The sequence below is a fragment of the Dendropsophus ebraccatus genome, chromosome 6 (genome assembly GCF_027789765.1).
Source record: "Dendropsophus ebraccatus isolate aDenEbr1 chromosome 6, aDenEbr1.pat, whole genome shotgun sequence".
NCBI lineage: Eukaryota > Metazoa > Chordata > Amphibia > Anura > Hylidae > Dendropsophus > Dendropsophus ebraccatus.
In genome coordinates this window covers 32,321,219-32,340,704 of record NC_091459.1, presented here as the reverse complement: position 1 = coordinate 32,340,704, position 19,486 = coordinate 32,321,219, and the positions used below count along the sequence as shown (strand labels likewise).

General features: G+C 43.3%; 1 protein-coding gene across 1 annotated transcript; it reads left to right on the top strand.

Annotated features, from left to right (window-relative positions):
* Positions 1 to 2,362: 2,362 nt before the first annotated feature.
* Positions 2,363 to 16,818, top strand: PNISR (PNN interacting serine and arginine rich protein). The gene is made up of 12 exons (XM_069974757.1): positions 2,363 to 2,545; positions 6,045 to 6,160; positions 7,939 to 8,127; positions 8,486 to 8,715; positions 8,819 to 8,999; positions 9,175 to 9,362; positions 9,958 to 10,095; positions 11,225 to 11,324; positions 11,822 to 11,875; positions 13,216 to 13,383; positions 14,381 to 15,413; positions 15,577 to 16,818. The coding sequence occupies exons 2-12, from the start codon at positions 6,073 to 6,075 to the stop codon at positions 15,605 to 15,607; spliced, it is 2,400 nt and encodes a 799-aa protein (XP_069830858.1). The 5' UTR covers positions 2,363 to 2,545; positions 6,045 to 6,072; the 3' UTR covers positions 15,608 to 16,818.
* Positions 16,819 to 19,486: the final 2,668 nt, after the last annotated feature.

Sequence of the window (19,486 nt, the reverse complement as noted above, 5' to 3'; positions counted from 1 at the left end):
AGAAAGGATTTAATATAACTTGTCATTTATTGATTAAAATCTCTGATCTTTCCATGCTAAAGAGTCCAGTCCATTGAGTGACACCGCCCACTGGACTCCTTATCACAGAATGATCAGGGATTTCTATCAATAAATTACAAGTTATACTGACTCTTTTCCTCTGGCCTCTAACCTGCTATTGGTTTCCTTTTAGGATTTGGGGCAGATCAAAGGCCTGTATGGAGCAGAAAGCACTGAGATGGCTGTTATTCTGGGCAGGGCTGGCGTCAGCACCCAGTTTACTCGGGCAAGGGCCTAAAGCAGGCCCCCACTCATGCATTTGTATTCCCTGGAATGTAGGGCCACAGAACACCCATGGAGTGATGTTGCAGCCAAATTAATGCCCCGGGTATGTCCTGGTAAGCACCACCCCCATCCTGACCAGCCCTGCCTATGGGGTCTACAGCAGGTGGAGGGTTAGCCTGAGTACGCATGGCCTGAGGAGGAGAGAAAGGCTGTATAGCAGAAAGGATGGTTACTCATCACTCCCAGTTGGAGGTCACTCAGCTTTCCCAGCATCTTGAATAGTAAGTATAATGGGGTCACTCAACTTTCCTAGGATCTTGTATAATGGGGTAACTCAGCTTCCCTAGCATCTTGTATAGTAGTCAATATAATGGCGGTCCCCCAGCTTTCTCAGCATCTTGTATAGTAGTCAGTATAATGGCGGTCCCCCAGCTTTCCTAGCATCTTATATAGTAGTCAGTATAATGAGGTCACCCAGCTTTCCCAGCATCTTGAATAGTAGTCAGTATAATGGGGTCACCCAGCTTTCCCAGCATCTTGTATAGTAGTCAGTACAATGGCGGTCACCCAGCTTTCCCAGCATCTTGTATAGTAGTCAGTACAATGGTGGTCACCCATCTTTCCCAGCACCTTGTATAGTAGTCAGTACAAGGGCGGTCACCCAGCTTTCCCAGCATCTTGTATAGTAGTCAGTACAATGGTGGTCACCCATCTTTCCCAGCACCTTGTATAGTAGTCAGTACAAGGGCGGTCACCCAGCTTTCCCAGCATCTTGTATAGTAGTTAGTATAATGGCGGTCCCCCAGCTTTCCTAGCATCTTGTATAGTAATCAGTATAATGGGGTCACCCAGCTTTCCCAGCATCTTGAATAGTAGTCAGTATAATGGTGGTCACCCAGCTTTCCAGCATCTTTTATAGTAGTCAGTATAATGGTGGTCACCCAGCTTTCCAGCATCTTTTATAGTAGTCAGTATAAGGGGGTTACCCAACTTTCCTAGCATTTTGTATAATGGAGGTCACCCAGATTTCCCAGCAATCTGTATAGTAGTCAGTATAATGGGGTCACACAGCTTTCCTAGCATCTTGTATAATGGAGTCATCCAGCTTTCCTAAGATCCTGTATAATTGGGTCACTCAGCTTTCCTAAGATCCTGTATAATGGGTTTACCCAGCTTTTCCAGCATCCTGTATAGTAGTCAGAATAATGGAGGTCACCCAGCTTTCCTAGCATATTGTATAGTAGTTAGTATAATGGCGGTCACCCAACTTTCCTAGCACCTTGTATAGTAGTATAATGGCGGTCACCCAGCTTTCCTAGCACATTGTATGGTAGTCAGTATAATGGCGGTCACCCAGCTTTCCAGCATCTTGTATAGTAGTTAGTATAATGGCGGTCACCCAGCTTTCCAGCATCTTGTATAGTAGTATAATGGCGGTCACCCAGCTTTCCTAGCACATTGTATGGAAGTCAGTATAATGTATAATGGAGGTCACCCAGCTTTCCAGCATCTTGTATAATGGGGACACTGCTTTCCTAGCATCTCTTAGTAGTGGGGCTCTGCTGAGACCTTCTAACAAGGATGCCAGATGATTTGCTATATAAAGGGGCCCGCTGAGGGTCTGTAGCCTAAGGGTCCACAAAAGCCTGGAGCCGGCCATGATTCTGGGTCTGATACAATCCGGCTATATGGTGCTCTTCATACAATACAGAATTTTTGGTGTTGCCCTTGAGAAAGATGGCGCCATTGTTCCGCCTATGAAATCTTTCCATGTGCTTCTCACATAGCAGAACTTGTCACGGAGCCCATTGGGTGTGGGCAGCTCGGGCAGATCCGCCGCCCTCCAGGCACAGTCACACGTCTGTCCTGACCCGCCGCTGGTCTCCAGCACGCACTGCACGGTGCAGCCAGCAGGTGGCGCTGTCCTGACCCGCCGCTGGTCTCCAGCCTCCAGCACGCACTGCACGGTGCAGCCAGCAGGTGGCGCTGTCCTGACCCGCCGCTGGTCTCCAGCACGCACTGCACGGTGCAGCCAGCAGGTGGCGCTGTGACAGCCGTTTCTCTGTGCCGCCTCTCCTACCCCTCCTCCTCTCACTGCTGATCACTTCCGCTCTCCAGGCCAGCAGCGCCATATTGTCTGGCAGGAGAGCTCGGCCGCCATACAGGAGCCCGGTGCTGTCGGAAGACGGGGAATAAACGCGCGTGAGCGGTCGGATCGCCCTCGGAGGGGGTTAATATACACGTTTCGGGTACTCTGCATGTAAGTGGATGGAGGGCTGTGCAGGACGTAGTCACAGCGATGGCCGGCGGTAACAAGGCCTAGCACGCAGGCGCAGAAGGCTTGTCTTATTACACGCTGTATACCGCTCCTAGTCTGTAAGGGGTCCCGGTCTCTACTACTACTACTATAACGTGTGCGGGAGGGAGGCCGGGACCTGTGGCCGTGTCCATGGTGACGCCAGTGAGGGCGGGAAGGGTGGCGGTACCGGGGGCAGCTGTGTGAGGTAAGGGCGGCACATGGGGCAATAGTGGAGGGCCCTGACACACAGCCCCATGGCCCTGCAGCCCTCCAGCTGTTGCATGATGGGAATTGTAGTTCTGCTGCAGGTTCACATATACAGGTGAGGATATGTGTTACAGTGCAGATAGGACAATGCAGGCTTTACTCCAACCAGGATTGTAAGTATAGATAATGAAACCGTCAATTCTGTTGTAGCGATGTTTCGGCCCTCCCCGGACCCTCCCCAGGCCATGGGGTCTCCGAGTGCTGTGGAGAGAAGTGGTCTTGTGTGGTGAAGCAGACTCCTCCTCTCCACACCACTCGGAGACTAGAGATGAGCGAACCTTTCCGACTTTTGGTCCAAAAGCAGTTTGCTCAATCGTGATGTCTGCGATCCTGGGAGTATGTGGCCAGGATATTCCATGGAATGGATCCATTCCCTGGCCGCATATTCCCGGGATCGCAGGCATCATGATCGAGCAAACCAAAAGTCCGAAAGGTTCGCTCATCTCTATCGGAGACCCCATGGCCTGGGGAGGGTCCGGGTAGGGCCGAAACGTCGCTACGACAGAAATGACGGTTTCATTATCTATACTTAATAATAATAATAATAATAATAATAATAATAATAATAATAATAAATTTATTTGTATAGCGCCAACAGATTCCGCAGCGCTTTTTTTTTCTATGCATACAGTACAGAGGTACATAATACGCAGTTAAATTGGAATAAATAAGTACATAGTTAATAAAAATAACAAAAAATACAAAATACAGTATAGACGAGACCTGCTCGTTGGAGCTTACAGACTAATTTTCATAGACACCAGGCATAAGTGCTTTATTTGTCCATGGTCCAGCCATTGTACATAATTAGAATTACAGGATGAGCCAGTAACAACGCCAATGTCTGATGCAGGTAAACATATAAAGTGCAGGAACAGTCAGAGAAATAGAGCAAGGGAAACAGAAGGGGGAAACAGTTTAGGGAACGTTATAAGCGAGCCTGAAGAGATGAGTCTTCAGGGCACGCTTGAAACTTTGGGTATTAGTCTGATGTGTTTAGGTAGGGAGTTCCAGAAAATTGGTGCAGCACGAGAGAAGTCTTGGAGGCGGGAATGAGAGGTTCTGATTATGGAGGATGTTAAGATTAGATCATTTGCAGAGCGCAGAGCACGGGAAGGATGGTAGGTGGAGATGAGGGAGGAGATGTATGGAGGGGCAGAGTTGTGGAGAGATTTATAGGTGTGGGTGAGGAGCTTGAAGTGGATTCTGGATTTGATGGGTAACCAGTGCAGTGACTGGCACAGAGGAGAGACATCGGTATAGCGGCTGGAGAGGAAGATGAGTCTTACTTAGGGTACAAACACACTGGGCGTATACGCTGTGGATCTTTGCCCTGTACACTCTATGGGCAGACAAACTCGCAGCAGGATGGACAGCCTGCTGTGAGTATGTCAGCAGCCCACCGGTTAACCCCCACCGCTGGAGTGTATACATCACCTGGTCCCGGCTCCGGCTTGTCTGGGGGCTCCTGGTGTCTTCATGTCCTGCTCAGCCAATCAGTGCGCTGCAGCGGGGCAGCACACTGATTGGCCGAGCGGGACCTGCCGGGAACCCCAAAACAAGCCGGAGCCGGGACCAGGTGATGTATTTCTCGCTGCGGATACGCCCAGTGTGTTTGTACCCTTAGACTGCCTTTACTTAGAGAGACTTATCTGAAGCCAAAGCCAGAACAGACTATAAACAGGGGAAAAGTCTGAAAGACTGAGATTTCTCCTTTTTTCAAACCCACTCCTTGCTTTGGCTTCAAAAATCTGTCAGATGAACCTCTCTGTGTAAAGGCACCCTCACTTACAATTCTGGTTGGAGTAAAGACTGCATTGTTCTATTTGCACTGTAAACAAACATCCTCACCTGCATATCTGAGGTGTGTTGTGGCTCCTCTACCATTTCAGGCCTTTTTCTAATATACTGCTGCCTGTCCATATAAACCAATAAACATGTTATCATTACCTGTCCACGCTCCCTCTGTATCTTCCTCTGGTATCACCAGTGTCCCCCGTTGACTGCGGAGCCTCCACTTCTGAGACAAACCCATTGCGGGAGTGACAGCCCACTCAGCCAATCACTGACTGAGACAGGACAGCCCTGCGGCAGGGATTGGCTGAGCGGGCTGTCAATCACGAGGTAAGGATTAGAGATGAGCGGACCTAGAGCATGCTCGAGTCAATCTGAACCTGAATGTTCGGTATTTGATTAGCTGGGGCTGCTGAACTAGGATAAAGCTCTGAGGTTGTCTGGAAAACATGGATACAGCCAATGACTATATCCATGTTTTCCACATAGCCTTAGGGCTTTATCCAAGTTCAGCAGCCACCACTAATCAAATGTTGAACGATCAGGTTCGGATGGACTCGAGCATGCTCCAGGTTCGCTCATCTCTAGTAAGGATAACATGTTTGTGCGAAGCTACCCTAACGGAAGACGACACGCACACTATATGGTAAAGGAACACTTTAGCAGCTCTATCAGGAACAGCGTTATATGTAAACTACTCCTGACTGATTCACTTTAAAGGGGTTGTAACGAGAGAAGAGTGAGCCCAAGTGTGCGATATTTGATTAGCGGTGTCTGAAGAAGTAAGTAAGCTGTAGGCCTAGGGAGTCCTGGGCCGTATTCCAACCTCTTCAAACACTGGTAGTGTTGTACGAACTTCATGAAAGCGTCCTGACTCTGCAACTTTTCTGTGCATTTAACTCCCCACGTCTGGAGAAGTTGGATGCAGCCATAGGGACCTCTGAAAAACCTGGATAGAGCAAATAGGCTGTATAATCACACCCATCATGTCATATGCTCTGGTTAGGCAGTACAGCGGCTATGTCACTACAGGCCCGCAAACATTCAAACACTGGGTGGGAACTAAATTTTAATAGTGCGAGTGATTATTACATGATGGGTGTGATTGTACAGTCTGAGGGTTGTGTATTTGCTCCCCCCCCCCCCCCCCCCCAATCACATGGCAGACCCCTGGTACTGTCCCCTCCCCCAGTCACATCAGATTCCCATGTACTGTGTAAATGGGTTTATATCAGGACATCCTAAGCTACTTATTGGTTAAATCCCTTTTTTTTTATTTTATACTTTAAATAAGCTAAGACAATACAGAACCTTCCCCTTTTAAAACTTTCATTATGAGTGTATAGTATTTGTACAGTTTTCCTAGTACTAACAGCAATAATGTTACTCTGATTTGCAGGTAGTGATTTGCTGACTACGTGGCAGGCATGTGGGATCAGGGTGGACAGCCATGGCAGCAATGGCCATTAAACCAGCAGCAATGGATGGAGTCATTTCAGCACCAGCAAGATCCAAGTAAGTGTTCAGCGCCCAATGCAAGTAAGTGGTTTGTGACTTCGATATCCTCTTGATACCCTATATTAGTAGTATATGTCACCTGCTCTGTTTAGTCCTGGGTTTACCTGTAGTTAATCATTTCTTCATTCAGGGTGCCTTCACACGTACCGGATCCGCAGCGGATTTCAAGCTGCAAATTTGCAGCGAAATCCACTGCGGATCCAGTGCCATTCATCCCTATGAGAGCACATATAGCGCAGCGTGAAATCCGCTGTGGATCCGGTACATGTGAAGGCACCCTAAATCCACCATGTGCTCCTGCTGCATAAAGAGAGTGTCACTACGGTGGACATATTAAATAGACGACGTGGGCATGATGCTGTGAGATTGAATTCTGATGTCCATGATGTGGAAACATTTTAAAGGGAACCTGTCACCCCCCGTGCCGGGGTGACAGGCTCCCGACCCCCGTTAGAGCCCCCTATACTCACCTAATCCCGCCGGGTCCCGCTTCTGGAGGTGGTCGGGTGATGAAGATCTCAGCCGCTGCAGCCCGGCGCGCGCGCTGAGAGATGAGTCCAACGCTCATAGAGAATGACGGAGCGCTGGACTCTCCTGTCATTCTCTATGGGTGTTGGACTCATCTCTCAGCGAGCGCGCCGGGCTGCAGCAGCTGAGATCTTCATCACCCGACCACCTCCAGAAGCGGGATTAGGTAAGTATAGGGGGCTCTAACGGGGGGTCGGGAGCCTGTCACCCCGGCATGGGGGGTGACAGGTTCCCTTTAAAACCCATATATGCAGCAGGTTTGTTTCTGTTCCATTGATCTGAATGCGGCTCTCAGAAATGTGCTTCCCACCAAAACAACCCCATTTAGAGGAATTAAAGTGATACCGTCAGCACCCTTAACCCTCACTTCATTTTATTGTTGACTAGGCGGGGCTTCACAGCAGCTGGGTTCTATCTCCTGGCTGGAGAGAGGGGGCCCAGCTGCCGTGAAGCCCCGCCCAAATGACACTGTCAGTGCCAATGAAATGAAGCAATTTTACAGCAGAAAGACAGACAAGTTTTATACAGGTTTATATGAAATGTGCAGCATCTAAGCTTGTGGATGGTGTGGAGTAAGGGGGTGGCAATATCACTTAAAATAAGTGATTAGGGGTCTGACCCGTGTCACCCTAACTGATCACAACAATGGGATCCTGAGTGCCTCTATGGAGCTTTTAATGTATTGGAACATTAGTTCTTTTGCAAATCCAAAATGGTATCTAAAAAAACCCACCCTAATAAAAAGAAGGCTCCTAAAGCTACAGGGTAGCTTTTTATTTCTGACGCCTGTGTCTAAGGCGAGGAGCACCACACATTTAAATATTAAATATTGAAGTTATTTTTTATGTTAATATCTGGTGTTAAAGGGAACCTGTTACCGGGGATGTGGGCACAGAGCCCTGCGGTATGTTAGAGCATCGCACAGTTACTACCACATTAATAATCTGTCTTTGTTCTGAAGGCCAAATTGTCGGCATCCTTAAGGGATTTGTTGTTTCCACTGCATCCCCCTTCATGACAGCACCATGATTGGAGGTTGCTCCACTGGTCTCTGTTGGGACAGGATACAGAAGAGTTTAAAAGCCCCTCCCCAGAGCACCTCTCCAGTGGTTTCCAAATTATTACTATAGATTACAATTATAAATAACCATATCTATAGGGAGGGAATGCACTGGTGCTGTCATGAAGGATTAATGTAAAGTGAATTACCGGTAAGTAATTTTGTATTTTTTTCCCCTCATATTAAGGTCAGATTGATTGGGCCGCTTTAGCCCAGGCATGGATTGCACAACGTGAGGCTACAGGTCAAGGAGCAGCGGAACAGCAAGGGATGATACCTAATGGACAGGACCTGCCTCCAGTTCCACAGATTGAACCTGTCCCCAACAACCATAATTTTCAAGGGGATCCCAGTTTTAATCGAATGTGGCAACCAGGTAGGTGATTCTGTTCCACCGTCATTATTACCCCATAGCCAATGAGCCAGCTTTTTAATTTTGGGTCTACCTTGAAACCATGAACATTATTCTGAAAGCTTCTTTATCAGTAAATTCACTTTGGCCTTTTCCATAATATGTTTCTAGTAACCATATTGCTTCCTTTGCTAGCAGGGACTGTATAGGTAATATAGAAAATGTGATCAGTGTCTTAGTTTTCCCACATCTGTCAGCACAGTGATGAGGTTGTTGTTTTGTGCTAACAGCCATCATGGCAGCCTTACCGCTATTTTCTTATGCAGTTCACAGCTTCTGTGTTATGAAGCCATTTTTTAGTTACATTTTTGCTTTTGTGTAGAATGGGGAGGAATGCACCACCAGCCACCACCTCACCATCCTCCCCCAGAGCAACCGTGGATCCCCCCAGCTCCTGCACCAATGGATATTGTTCCACCATCTGAAGACAGCAACAGCCAAGATAGTGGAGATTTTACCAGTGACAGGCACATCTTTAACCAAAATAATCATGGGTTCAGCGGACCTCCTGAAAACTTTCCCATGGCACCAGTGAATCAGTATGATTACCAGGTAGAAAAACAACAACTCTGTTTTGTTAAAATGTAGACATTGGTTAGCAATCAGTTTTTTTGGATTTGCTATTGTTTAACTTTGTTTTTTCGTTTTTTTCAAGCACGGTTCTGGAGGATATGGTCCTCCTCAAGGAGGCTTTCACCCTCCATATTGGCAACAAGGGCCACCTGGTCCTCCAGGTCCACCTGCACCACCTCCTAATAGAAGGGAAAGGCCGTCTTTCCGAGAGAGACAGCGTTCACCGATACCAATACCACCCAAGCAGGAGCCTCTACAGATTGGTATGTGTGACATGCTATCATGTAGCCAAATACTGGTATATGATGATAAAAACATTGAGCTAATATATCACTTTTTCAGTTGAGGTGTTCTTTAACCACAGTGGCCGAAGACGTTGATTCATAGATGCAGCACAAGTTTAGGTTGGGTTTCCCCCTTAACATTTTCTTGTTGTAGATGCGGTTAAACGAAGGACTTTACCTGCATGGATTCGTGAGGGTTTGGAGAAAATGGAGAGAGAAAAACAGAAGAAGTTGGAACGTGAGAGAATGGAGCAGCAGCGTTCACAAATGAAAAAGGAAATAAAGAACCAAGAAACTGAAGAGGAGGGTGATGGTCCCCGTTTGCCACAAAAAAGCAAGTTTGTAAGTAGGACCTGGAAACTAGACCTAAAGAACAACTAATCATTTTTCACTCCCTATGTTGAAAATTTAGACCTTCAATACAAAGTATTTTTAAAGGGAAAACTGCCAATCTTCTCCCACCTCCTCCGAGAGTGAGTGATGACTTGCTCATCTGCTGCTGTGCAGAATTTTAACATGGCTTAAGATGGCTGACTGTCAATCATTCTCAGAGGAGGCTCCTGGAGACAGAGCAGGGGCGGGTGCAAACAGTGCCACAGACCCACCTCAAATACACTGTGACCACAAAATAAAGTTCTTTTTTTTTTACAAAGATTCTAGATCACAGAGCAGCGCTAAAAATACCTGCACGATACTCACTTAGTAGGTAACTGGAAAACTGCAGCACACATGTATGTGTGTCCATGAAGTTTCTGTTTAATTTTTTTTATCAATATAAGTGCAAATACTTTGAGAATGGAAATTTCCTTTCCTTTTTTCAGTGCATTGCCACGTTCATTGTTTTGTCTGTTAGGTTTACATGTAGCCTGTCCTTTTAAGATTATTATAATATTTTTATTTATTTATTTTTTACCCTTTTTTTATTTTCTTCTTTTAGGACAGTGATGAGGAGGATGAAGATGAGGACCATGAAGAGGACAAGGCTAGTCCAAAAGTCAGCCGTAGTCCTTCTCCACCTGTGCAGGAAGAGAACAGTGAGCCAGAAATAACCGAAGAAGAGAAGGCTTATCAAATGGTGAATGTTTTATCTTAGTTGTGCAAGAACCACATCAGGAAATAGTGAGGCGTGAGGCAATCGCCAATAAGGCTGAAATATATTTTAAATCGAGTCCCTGCACATCTCGCCTTCACAACTCTTCCTGTCATTTCTGTCTTTATCATACAAACTCGATGGGTCCTTTGATAGACAGTTTGTATACATTTCTCCAGCTGTCTCCAGACATTAAACATACTTACTGATATTAATAATGGGTACTTTGGATGGATAATGACTGTTGAAGTTTTTATTTATTTAAATCAACTGATATCAGAACGTTTATATAGATGAGTAATTTTCTTCATTTTAAAAATCTACAGTCTTCCAGTGTTTTATCAGCTGCTAAATGTCCTACTGTCTCCAGTCTGACACAGTGCTCTCTGCTGCCCCCTCTGTCCATGTCAGAAACTTTCCAAATCAGCAAAATATCATAGAAAACATCTCCTGTTCTGGACAGTTCCTGACGAGGACAGAGGTGGCAGCAGAGAGCAATATAAGACTGAAAAGAATACACCACTTTCTGTAGGGCAAGTAGCAGCCGATATTTGAGATTTTAAATAGAAGTATATTACAAATCGATATAACTTTCTGACAACAGCTGATTTAAAAGAAAATAATTTTTGACAGTACGCCTTTAAAGGGGTTGTCCAGCGAAAATCTTTGTTTCCAATCAACTGATGTCAGAAAGTTATATAGATTTGTAATTTACTTCTAATAAAAAATATCAAGTCTTCCCGTCCTTATCAGCTGCTGTATGTCATGCAGGAAATGTTTTATTTTCAGTCTGACACAGTGCTCTCTACTGACATCTGCGGCCGACACAGGAACCCTGTCTCAGTTTTCAATGAATCCCCATAGAAAACCTCTCCTGCTCTGGACAGTTCCTGTCTCGGCCAGAGATGTCAGCAGAGAGCACTCTTGTCAGACTGAAAATAAAACATTTCCTTCATGACATACAGCAGCTGATAAGTATGGGAAGACTTAAGATTTTTTAATAGAAGTAAATAACAAATCTGTATATCTTTCTGACACCAGTTGATTTGAAAGAAAGATTTTCGCTGGACAACCCCTTGTAATGTGTTTTTTTTTTTTTTTTATTGCTATCTAGATGCTAATGACAAAAATGCTGCTGACAGAGATTCTTTTGGATGTAACTAATGAAGAGATTTTTAACGTAGCCAAAGAGACTCATCGTAAAGCAACTAAAGGTAGATGTTTCTGTTTTGTTCTGAATGCATGGCTTATTTTGTGTGATGTGAATGAGTGATGCCTCCACTTATCTGCGCTTCACAAATAGAACAGATACACTTAGCTAAACATTAGAAACCAGAAACTTCTGTCTCTGCAAAGATTGTACTGATTTTTAATTAATTGATATTATGCAAAAGTATGCTCATTAACCGACCTGCTATGACTGCACTTACGTGAAGATCCCCAAGTGTGTCTGTTTGGCTATTAACATAAGCCCCTTCTGAATCTTAGGCCCCCTGTTTATAGTTTAGCAGATCATTTCTCCTTCCCGTTCATTTGGCTGTTTAGGAGTTTTGCAAAGACTGCATGTTTTCCAATGGATTTTGTATTTTAACCTTTCTTCTCTCCCCCCCAAATAGCAGCACTAGTAATAAATTTTGCATAGAAGCTCATGACTTTGCGGTCGTGGCTATGTGTGTTAACATGTTGTTCCTGTTGTTGATGTGATACAAAGCTCCTGCAAGGCAGCTGGCACAGTCCAGTGCACTGGCTTCCCTGACTGGACTTGGTAAGTACATTTCACTGTAAATGGTTGGGGGTTAGTTGTCTTCAATCTAGTGTGCATGACTTTGAATAAAACGTGTCCAGTATATGGATTGGCCCAGCATACTGAAAATTGTGCGCGCAGCATTTAGCTATGGTGTCTACACAAAGACATATGTGCAATTGGTTGAGATTTCTTACTGAGCAGTTTCATGTTAATGATTTCTGTTTCTCAGTGTATACAACATACTGGATATGTTTTGTAACATGTATGGTTATGGTTGAAAAGATTTGGATACTTTAATGCTAGATTACTTTTTAACATTGGTCAGGAAACATTCCCTCGCCACACCTGCACACTCACTATTACCTTTTGAAAGATGGCACTTCATATCTTTTGACTTTTTTTATTTTTTTATTTCTTCGGTTCTTTATATGGAGTTATATATAATTAGACATTGTCCTTTACATCCAACAGATTTTATTATATTGGCTGCAGTTTCCTGCCAATTCTGTGCAGTAAAGTGAAAAGGTGCTGTAATTTTGGCTCCACTACTTTTTGCACATTATATATGACTGTTTTTTATGCAGACAATGTTACGTTTGGTAACATAACAGGATGTAAATATTTAAAATAGAAAAATCTATATACATGGAATGCAACATTTTCACCAACCTCCTATTTTATGACTGTTTTTCTTAGTAGATATTGACTGCATTCTATTCACATTTTATCATACTTTATGTACATAAATTAGATTCTATCAATGCATGTTGTGCCATATTATTGGCTTTTAGATTGGTCTGACAGGGGGATAGAGAAAGAAATAATATTATACAGTATATATGCACCATATCTTTAGCAGCACAACAGGAGAAGGAGACAAGTTTGCTAAGTGATTGTATTTGCAAAAAAATATTTAACTTTATGAGCCATAACATGTATAACAATGTTGGTTGAAATGAGAATACTCTAAGTAAAGGCCCACAATGAAGGTTTTAAATTAGTGCCCACTTAAGTTTTTTTTTTTTTTTTTTTTTAAATCGGACACAAGACTTGATATAGACGTCACTCAACATATCCACTATTGATTTGAGTGGCCCTTTGTTTAGAGTCTTGCATCAGATTTTCAGTATCTGCACACTTGCGTAGTGCAATTTGGGTCATTGGTGGCCCTTAGAACACGGGCTCCAAAGTTCTCTTGAGGTTCTGTCTGCACAGGAAATTTCAGCCGTGAATGCTACAGAGTGGTTTCAGACATGCGCTATGTGCGTTAAAAAAAATGCTAATCTCTTGAATTTATCAATTTTGATTTATGGCACATATCGTATCGCTGTATGATAGATTGGAATTTATACATACAGGTGGACTGGGTGGTTACGGGTCAGCTGAGAGTGAGGATGAGAAAAGCGACAGAGGATCAGAGTCTTCTGATACTGATGAAGAGGAACTCCGGCACAGGATACGACAAAAGTTGGAAGCGTTTAAGCGAAAGGAAAAAGAGCAACAGTTACTTGAGCGACAACTTGAAGGTTGGCTTAATCTTTTAGTTTTGCCATTTTTGGGATGGTTATCCACATTTGTCTATCTTGTAGAAGGAAGGATTAAAGACAGTGTCTACTCTTTATCCCAGTAATCCATAAACAGCTTGAAAAACTTCCAAATCAATGTTTTATCTGTTCTCTGCTGTAAGCCTGCAAGTGCAGAGGTCCTAGGACCCTTTTAGACAGGCCAATGGCTGCACAATAGCAAGCAACAAGAGGCAGGCAGAGCCACACAATTGAACAAGCATTCCATTATTGTGGCCTTTGCACACTATGGAAATCATGCGGATAACTTGCCACAGATTCTGTGCGCCCCCCAACTTGGTGCTCCGCCAGTCCCATAGACTCTGTTCTATGCTTGAGCCGACGATAGAATCCGCCTGACCAAAGAATGGAGCCTATGGGACCAGCGGAACTTCAAGCGATGCAATCGGTGGCAAGTTATCTATGTGATTCCCATAGTGTGTAGCTCTGAATATTCACCTTCACTACAGTTCCAGCATGGAAGCTCATTGGGACACACGGTAGACTAATGGCACCTAAAGCATTAGTGACATACATTTAGGCTATGGATTAAACATTTTAGCATGTAGCTCTTAAATGTACATGACTGACTTATTGAATCATATTTAACTTGGTCAGTCTCTGAATTTATAGACTGTTATTTGCTGAACAAGTATATCTTCTTATGAACGTGACCAGTCTGTCAGTCTTAAATAGACACTTGAGAGAAGATAGGGTGCACAACAAGTATCTGGTTTGATAGGTGCTTCAAACGGAAGGGTAGCAACCCAAAGTCATATAGTACAGAAAATCCGGAGCACTCCGGAGATTTTCTTTACTACATTTAAATACACATTTGTGCATGTAACAGTGGCCCGTGTATTGGGGAATTGTCGTCATAAAAGCTGTAAAAGATAGAAACAAACCATACAAAATTTGATATTTCACGACAATATAACAATTTTTGTATTCTTTTTTTCAGAGGAGAAACAACAAGCTGAGACACATGACAGTGAAGCAAATGAGCCTGTTACAGATCTTCCAAACAATTTAGAAGTACATGAAAAAAGAAAATTTGAGGGGGATTTAGAGGTTGATAAGAAAAAGGTGAATAGTGAGGCATTACCTTTAGTTGATGTCAGCAAAGAGCTTAAGGAAAGGACAATGGCTAGTAAGTCTAGGAGCTCAAGTAGTAGCAGCAGCAGTAGTAGCAGTAGTAAAGACCGCAGCAGTAGTAGTAGCAGCAGTAGTGTGTACAGCTCTAGTTCCTCAAGCAGTCAAAGTTCATCTCCCTCTTTACCTAAGAGGAAAAAGAGACGAGGTAGCATGTCACCGTCACGTAAGAACAGACGTAGCAGAAGTAGGAGTACAACACGTAAGAGTCGGAGGGAGAGGAGTAGAAGCAGGGAAAAAATTAGTGAACGTAGAAGGTCTAGTAAGAATAGCGTTGATAGGGAATGGCGTAGGGATCGTAGCCACAGCAGAGAGAAAAGAGCTAATCGCTCCAGGGACAGACATGGTCGTAGTAGAAGCAGAGAACGGCGTAAAAGCGATGCTCATCGTAGGAGCTCTAGCAGGAATAGACACAAGCATAGGGGCAATAGCCGGGAAAGAGAGAAGGGAAGGAGCAGGAGTGTTGAAGTGGATAGGAAGAGAAGGGAGTCTGAAAAGGACAGGAAAAAGGAAAAGCTAAAGAGGGAAGAGAAATCTAAGTACACAATTCCAGAAGAGGAGAAAATTAAAAGCAGGAGAGATAGTGATAGGACATTCTCCCGCAGTGAGTCTTCCTCCTCAAAGATGTCTCGGCAGGATTCTAGGCAAGATGGTAAAAAGGGCTCTACCAAGGAAAGTAAGAAACGGGCATCCTCTAGCGGAAGAAGCAGTTCAGAATCTCCTATTGTTTACAAGGATAAAAAATCTAAGAAATTGAAACGTAGCCGATCCCGCTCTGTGGAGAAACCTCAAAGGTCTGGTAAGAAGGCAAGCCGCAAACACAAGTCTAAGACCCGATCAAGGTAGTACACTTTTTCATTATGCTGTTTAATACAATCATGTATATTTTCTGTGTGATGGGAATGGGAAAGGTTCTTTCTTTCTTTTCTTTTTTTTTTTTTTTCCCCCAAAAAAAAGTTGTGTACAGAAATTTATGCTCATACTGCGCCTATTTTTGTTTTGCAGATCGTCTACACCTGTTCGTCGTAAGCGCTGACGGCTCACCGACCATGACATTAATTTTTAAAAATTCCATGAGTTTTAAAGGCTTGTCTCATTCTAGAGGCACATTACGGCTACGTAGGTGTGAAAAAAGTGTATTTTTTTTTCTTTTTCTTTTTCCATTACCCTATTCTCTACTTTTTAAATATGTATATATGTTTTCAATTTTCTTGCTCCTGGAAGTAAAAAGAGATACTAAAACAACTTTGTATGGCATATTTTCAACATATTAGGAATGGGAATTTTTATTTTTAGCTGTAATTTTTTCGAACAGTTAACTGTCCTGTGATGTTAATAAAGCACTGTGCTTATATTTTTTTTGTTAAATTGCCATTACGGTTTAGTAGGTTATGCTCTAGTTAGAACAATTTTAAGGTTTATTCCTGCAGAATAAGTTGTTGATCCCCACTAGAGATGAGTGACCTTGCTGAATGTATCCACCATCTCCAGCCATCGGGATTTAAATGCGGACTATTTAGGTTTGTGTGAACTCGAACTTTCAGCAGGTTCCCTCATGTCTAATACCCACTAATCTGTGCACTTACAAGCTTTGAGGTGTGTTACACAATTCATTTACCAAAGTGTACCTGTCGTTTAATTTTTATTTTGCAGAAATCAATAGTACAGGTGATTTTAAGAAACTTTGCAATCAGGTTTATTAGCCGAAAAATGCATTTTTATCATGAAAAGGCAGTTTGTAGCTCTCCCCCGTCTTCATTGTTCTCCTATGGAGGGAGATGAAGCACCAAAACAGGACAACAAAGAATTAATTTACAGCTACATCACCGGGCTATCTCCTCTGAAGTCAGCACTGACCTCTCTGACGTCTGAATACCGGCTTTCACATAGCTCCCACTGTGTAATCCTTTGTTCTCTGCTGCCGACTTATTTTCCCCCTCCCCTCTTTATAGAACAGACAGAGGCATGTCTAATGCTACAAGATGTGATTTCCTGATAATGAGCAGTGGATATGAGAGAGGAGAGAGGGAGGGACCTGGGTAAAGGCTTTTTGAATGCAGATAATGGCATATTTGCCTAATAAACCCAATTACAAAGTTCCTTAAAGTCGCATGTACTATTGATTTCTGGTGCACTTTAATGGTTGCATGTTGTGAACCACCTGCAATAAGAAAATTGGTCTGAGGCTCCTGTCACAGAGAAGTTTTTTGGAAAACTGCAACTGCGGTATCACTGTAAGTGAAATTTATGTGTTTTTTTGGGGGTTTTTTTTTTTATTTTTTATCCATTTTTAATTTTTGCTCAGATGTTGCAGCTGCAGTTTAAGAGAAAACTGCTGTGTGTGACAGTGGCATAAATCTAGTTTTCATTTTTGCATCATTATTATATTACCAAATGTCCCAATCCAACCAGGGGACTAATGGCCAAAACTGACAGCATAATTTGCATACTTGCTAGTTTGGGCCAAGAAGCCCACGGTCTTGGATTTTGGATTGGTTTTGGATTGGTTCCAGTCCTGGTTTTGGCATACAGTACTGATCCAAAATCCCACCGCATAAACTTTCATCTAGCTGCAATTTTTTAGTAATGCTGTCCCCCCTGCTTTTCCACACTCTCCAGTTCAGCGGACATTGCTACCTAGGCGGGGCTTCATGGCAGTTGAGCTCCATCTTCCGGCTGGGTAGAGTGCCCAACTACACTAAAGCCCCGCCTAGGTTACACTGTCTACCAATGAAATGAAGCAATCTTTTAAAGCAGAAAGGAGACAGTCAAGTTTTATACAGGTATATATAATGGACAGCATTTAAGCTTGTGGAACTGCAAATAGAGTAATGGGGGTGACAATATCACTTTAAGGGTAGGATCACACATACAATATCTGCTGCAGATTTGCTTTGAATCTGCAACTTCAAATCTGCTGCAGATCCTGTACATGTAAACGCACCCTAAAATGCTGTTCTGCTGAATTAGACTTAGTCGGTCAAAAATTTTAAGTACAGTTTATTAACCTGCTTGTGGTCACTGTTGTGGTGACCATATTACAATTGTGTTAAGCTGGGATCTATCAATGAACTTGCTATGGGATTGGCAGTGAAAAAGACTGAGCAACCTTGCTTATAAGCAATTTTTGCTCGTAAAACAGTGTGAGAGGGTTGATGGCCCCATTGCATAGGCTTTGAGATTCATGCAGATGCCTATATGGAAGAATAGCCAGCCAAACTCATAAATTCACTGTGCCCAAATCTGTAGGATATTCCCAAAGCTGCCAATATAATTCCAGTAGATTTCTAAACTATATATACAGGCTTAAATTTACCAGGACATTCTTTTGCAGGAATAAACCACCTGTACATCTGTATACCAGTTAGTAGAACCGATTTGAACGTTCAGGTACATCAGGACAAATGCTGGAGTGTAATATACTGGACAGAGTCATAAGGTGTAGGTCTTAGTGTTGACAGTCTTATTGCAGAATGAGTAGTAGGAGTCAGCTGTGTCCTGTTGTGTACAGAGAGGGATTATCAGGGGATTATTTTATTATATGGAATTGTGCTCACATTCCCTGCCACCGCCACTCCGTTGGTGCCTCGTCCTGCTGCATAGCACTTTGTTTTGATTTTTATTTTATTTTTTTAGCCCTTATGGGTATGTGGACACTGAAGAATTGCGGATAACTTCCAGCGGATTCCGTTGCTCACCCTCCCGCTTGAAGTTCCACCGGTCCCATAGGCTCCATTCTATGCTCAGGCAGATTCCGCTGTCTGCCCAAAGAATTTATATTCTTAGAGCAAATGGTGGAATCTGCCTGCACGTACAATGGAGCCTATGGGATCAGCAGAACTTCTAGCAGAAGGGTGAGCGATGGAATCCGCTGGAAGTTATCCGCGAGAATTCCTCAGTGTGCACATACCCTATGAGAGTACAATTTCATTTAAAAGTAAATCCCAAGATAACCCCATTAACTTAAAGTTTGAAAGGAAAAAAATAGATCTTAGAGTTCCATATATATATTTTTTTTTACTATTGCATTAAAGGGGTTATCCAGGCTTAGAAAAACATGGCTGCTTTCTTCCATGAACAGCACCGCTCTGGTCTCCAGTTTGGGTGTGGTTTGCAGCTCAGTTCTATATGAAATGAACATGGAGACAAGCGTGGTGCTGTGCTGCTGTTTTGTAAGCGTTTTTCTAATCCTGGACAACAAGCGAATGCTATTGACTAAGGAGTTCACTGAATTTTATTGTGTATTTTCTACATTTAGTGTTAAGTACATTGTACTGCATATGAAACTTAAATTGTTCTGTCCTTTTTATGGTTATTTTAAGCCAATAAAGAAAATGAAATAAATATCCACAGTGCTGCTGCCTATGCAGCAATTTCTTTCTTAGCTTGTTACAGACTTCAGAAAGGTAACCCATTGCAAATATATTTGTGTCATGAACCAAACATTTCCATTAGAGGAGAAGTCCGGTGAAAATTTTTATTTAAGTATTGTATTGCCCCCCAAAAGTTATATACATCGCCAATATACACTTATTACAGGAAAAGCACATAAAGAGCTTTTTTCCATGCACTTAACTACTGTATCAAGGCTTCACTTCCTGGATAACCTGGTGATGTCACTTCCTGGATAACCTGGTGATGTCACTTCCTGGATAACATGGTGATGTCACGACCCGACTCCCAGAGCTGTGTGGGCTGTGGCTGCTGGAGAGGATGATGGCAGGGGGATGCTTTGTGTCCCTCCAGTGCCCTGTGTCCCCCTGCCATCATCCTCTCCAGCAGCCACAGCCCGCACAGCTCTGGGAGTCGGGTCGTGACATTACCATTTTATCCAGGAAGTGAAGCCTTGATGCAGTAATAAGTGCAGGGAAAATAGCACTTTATGTGCATTTCCCGTAATAAGTGTATATTGGTG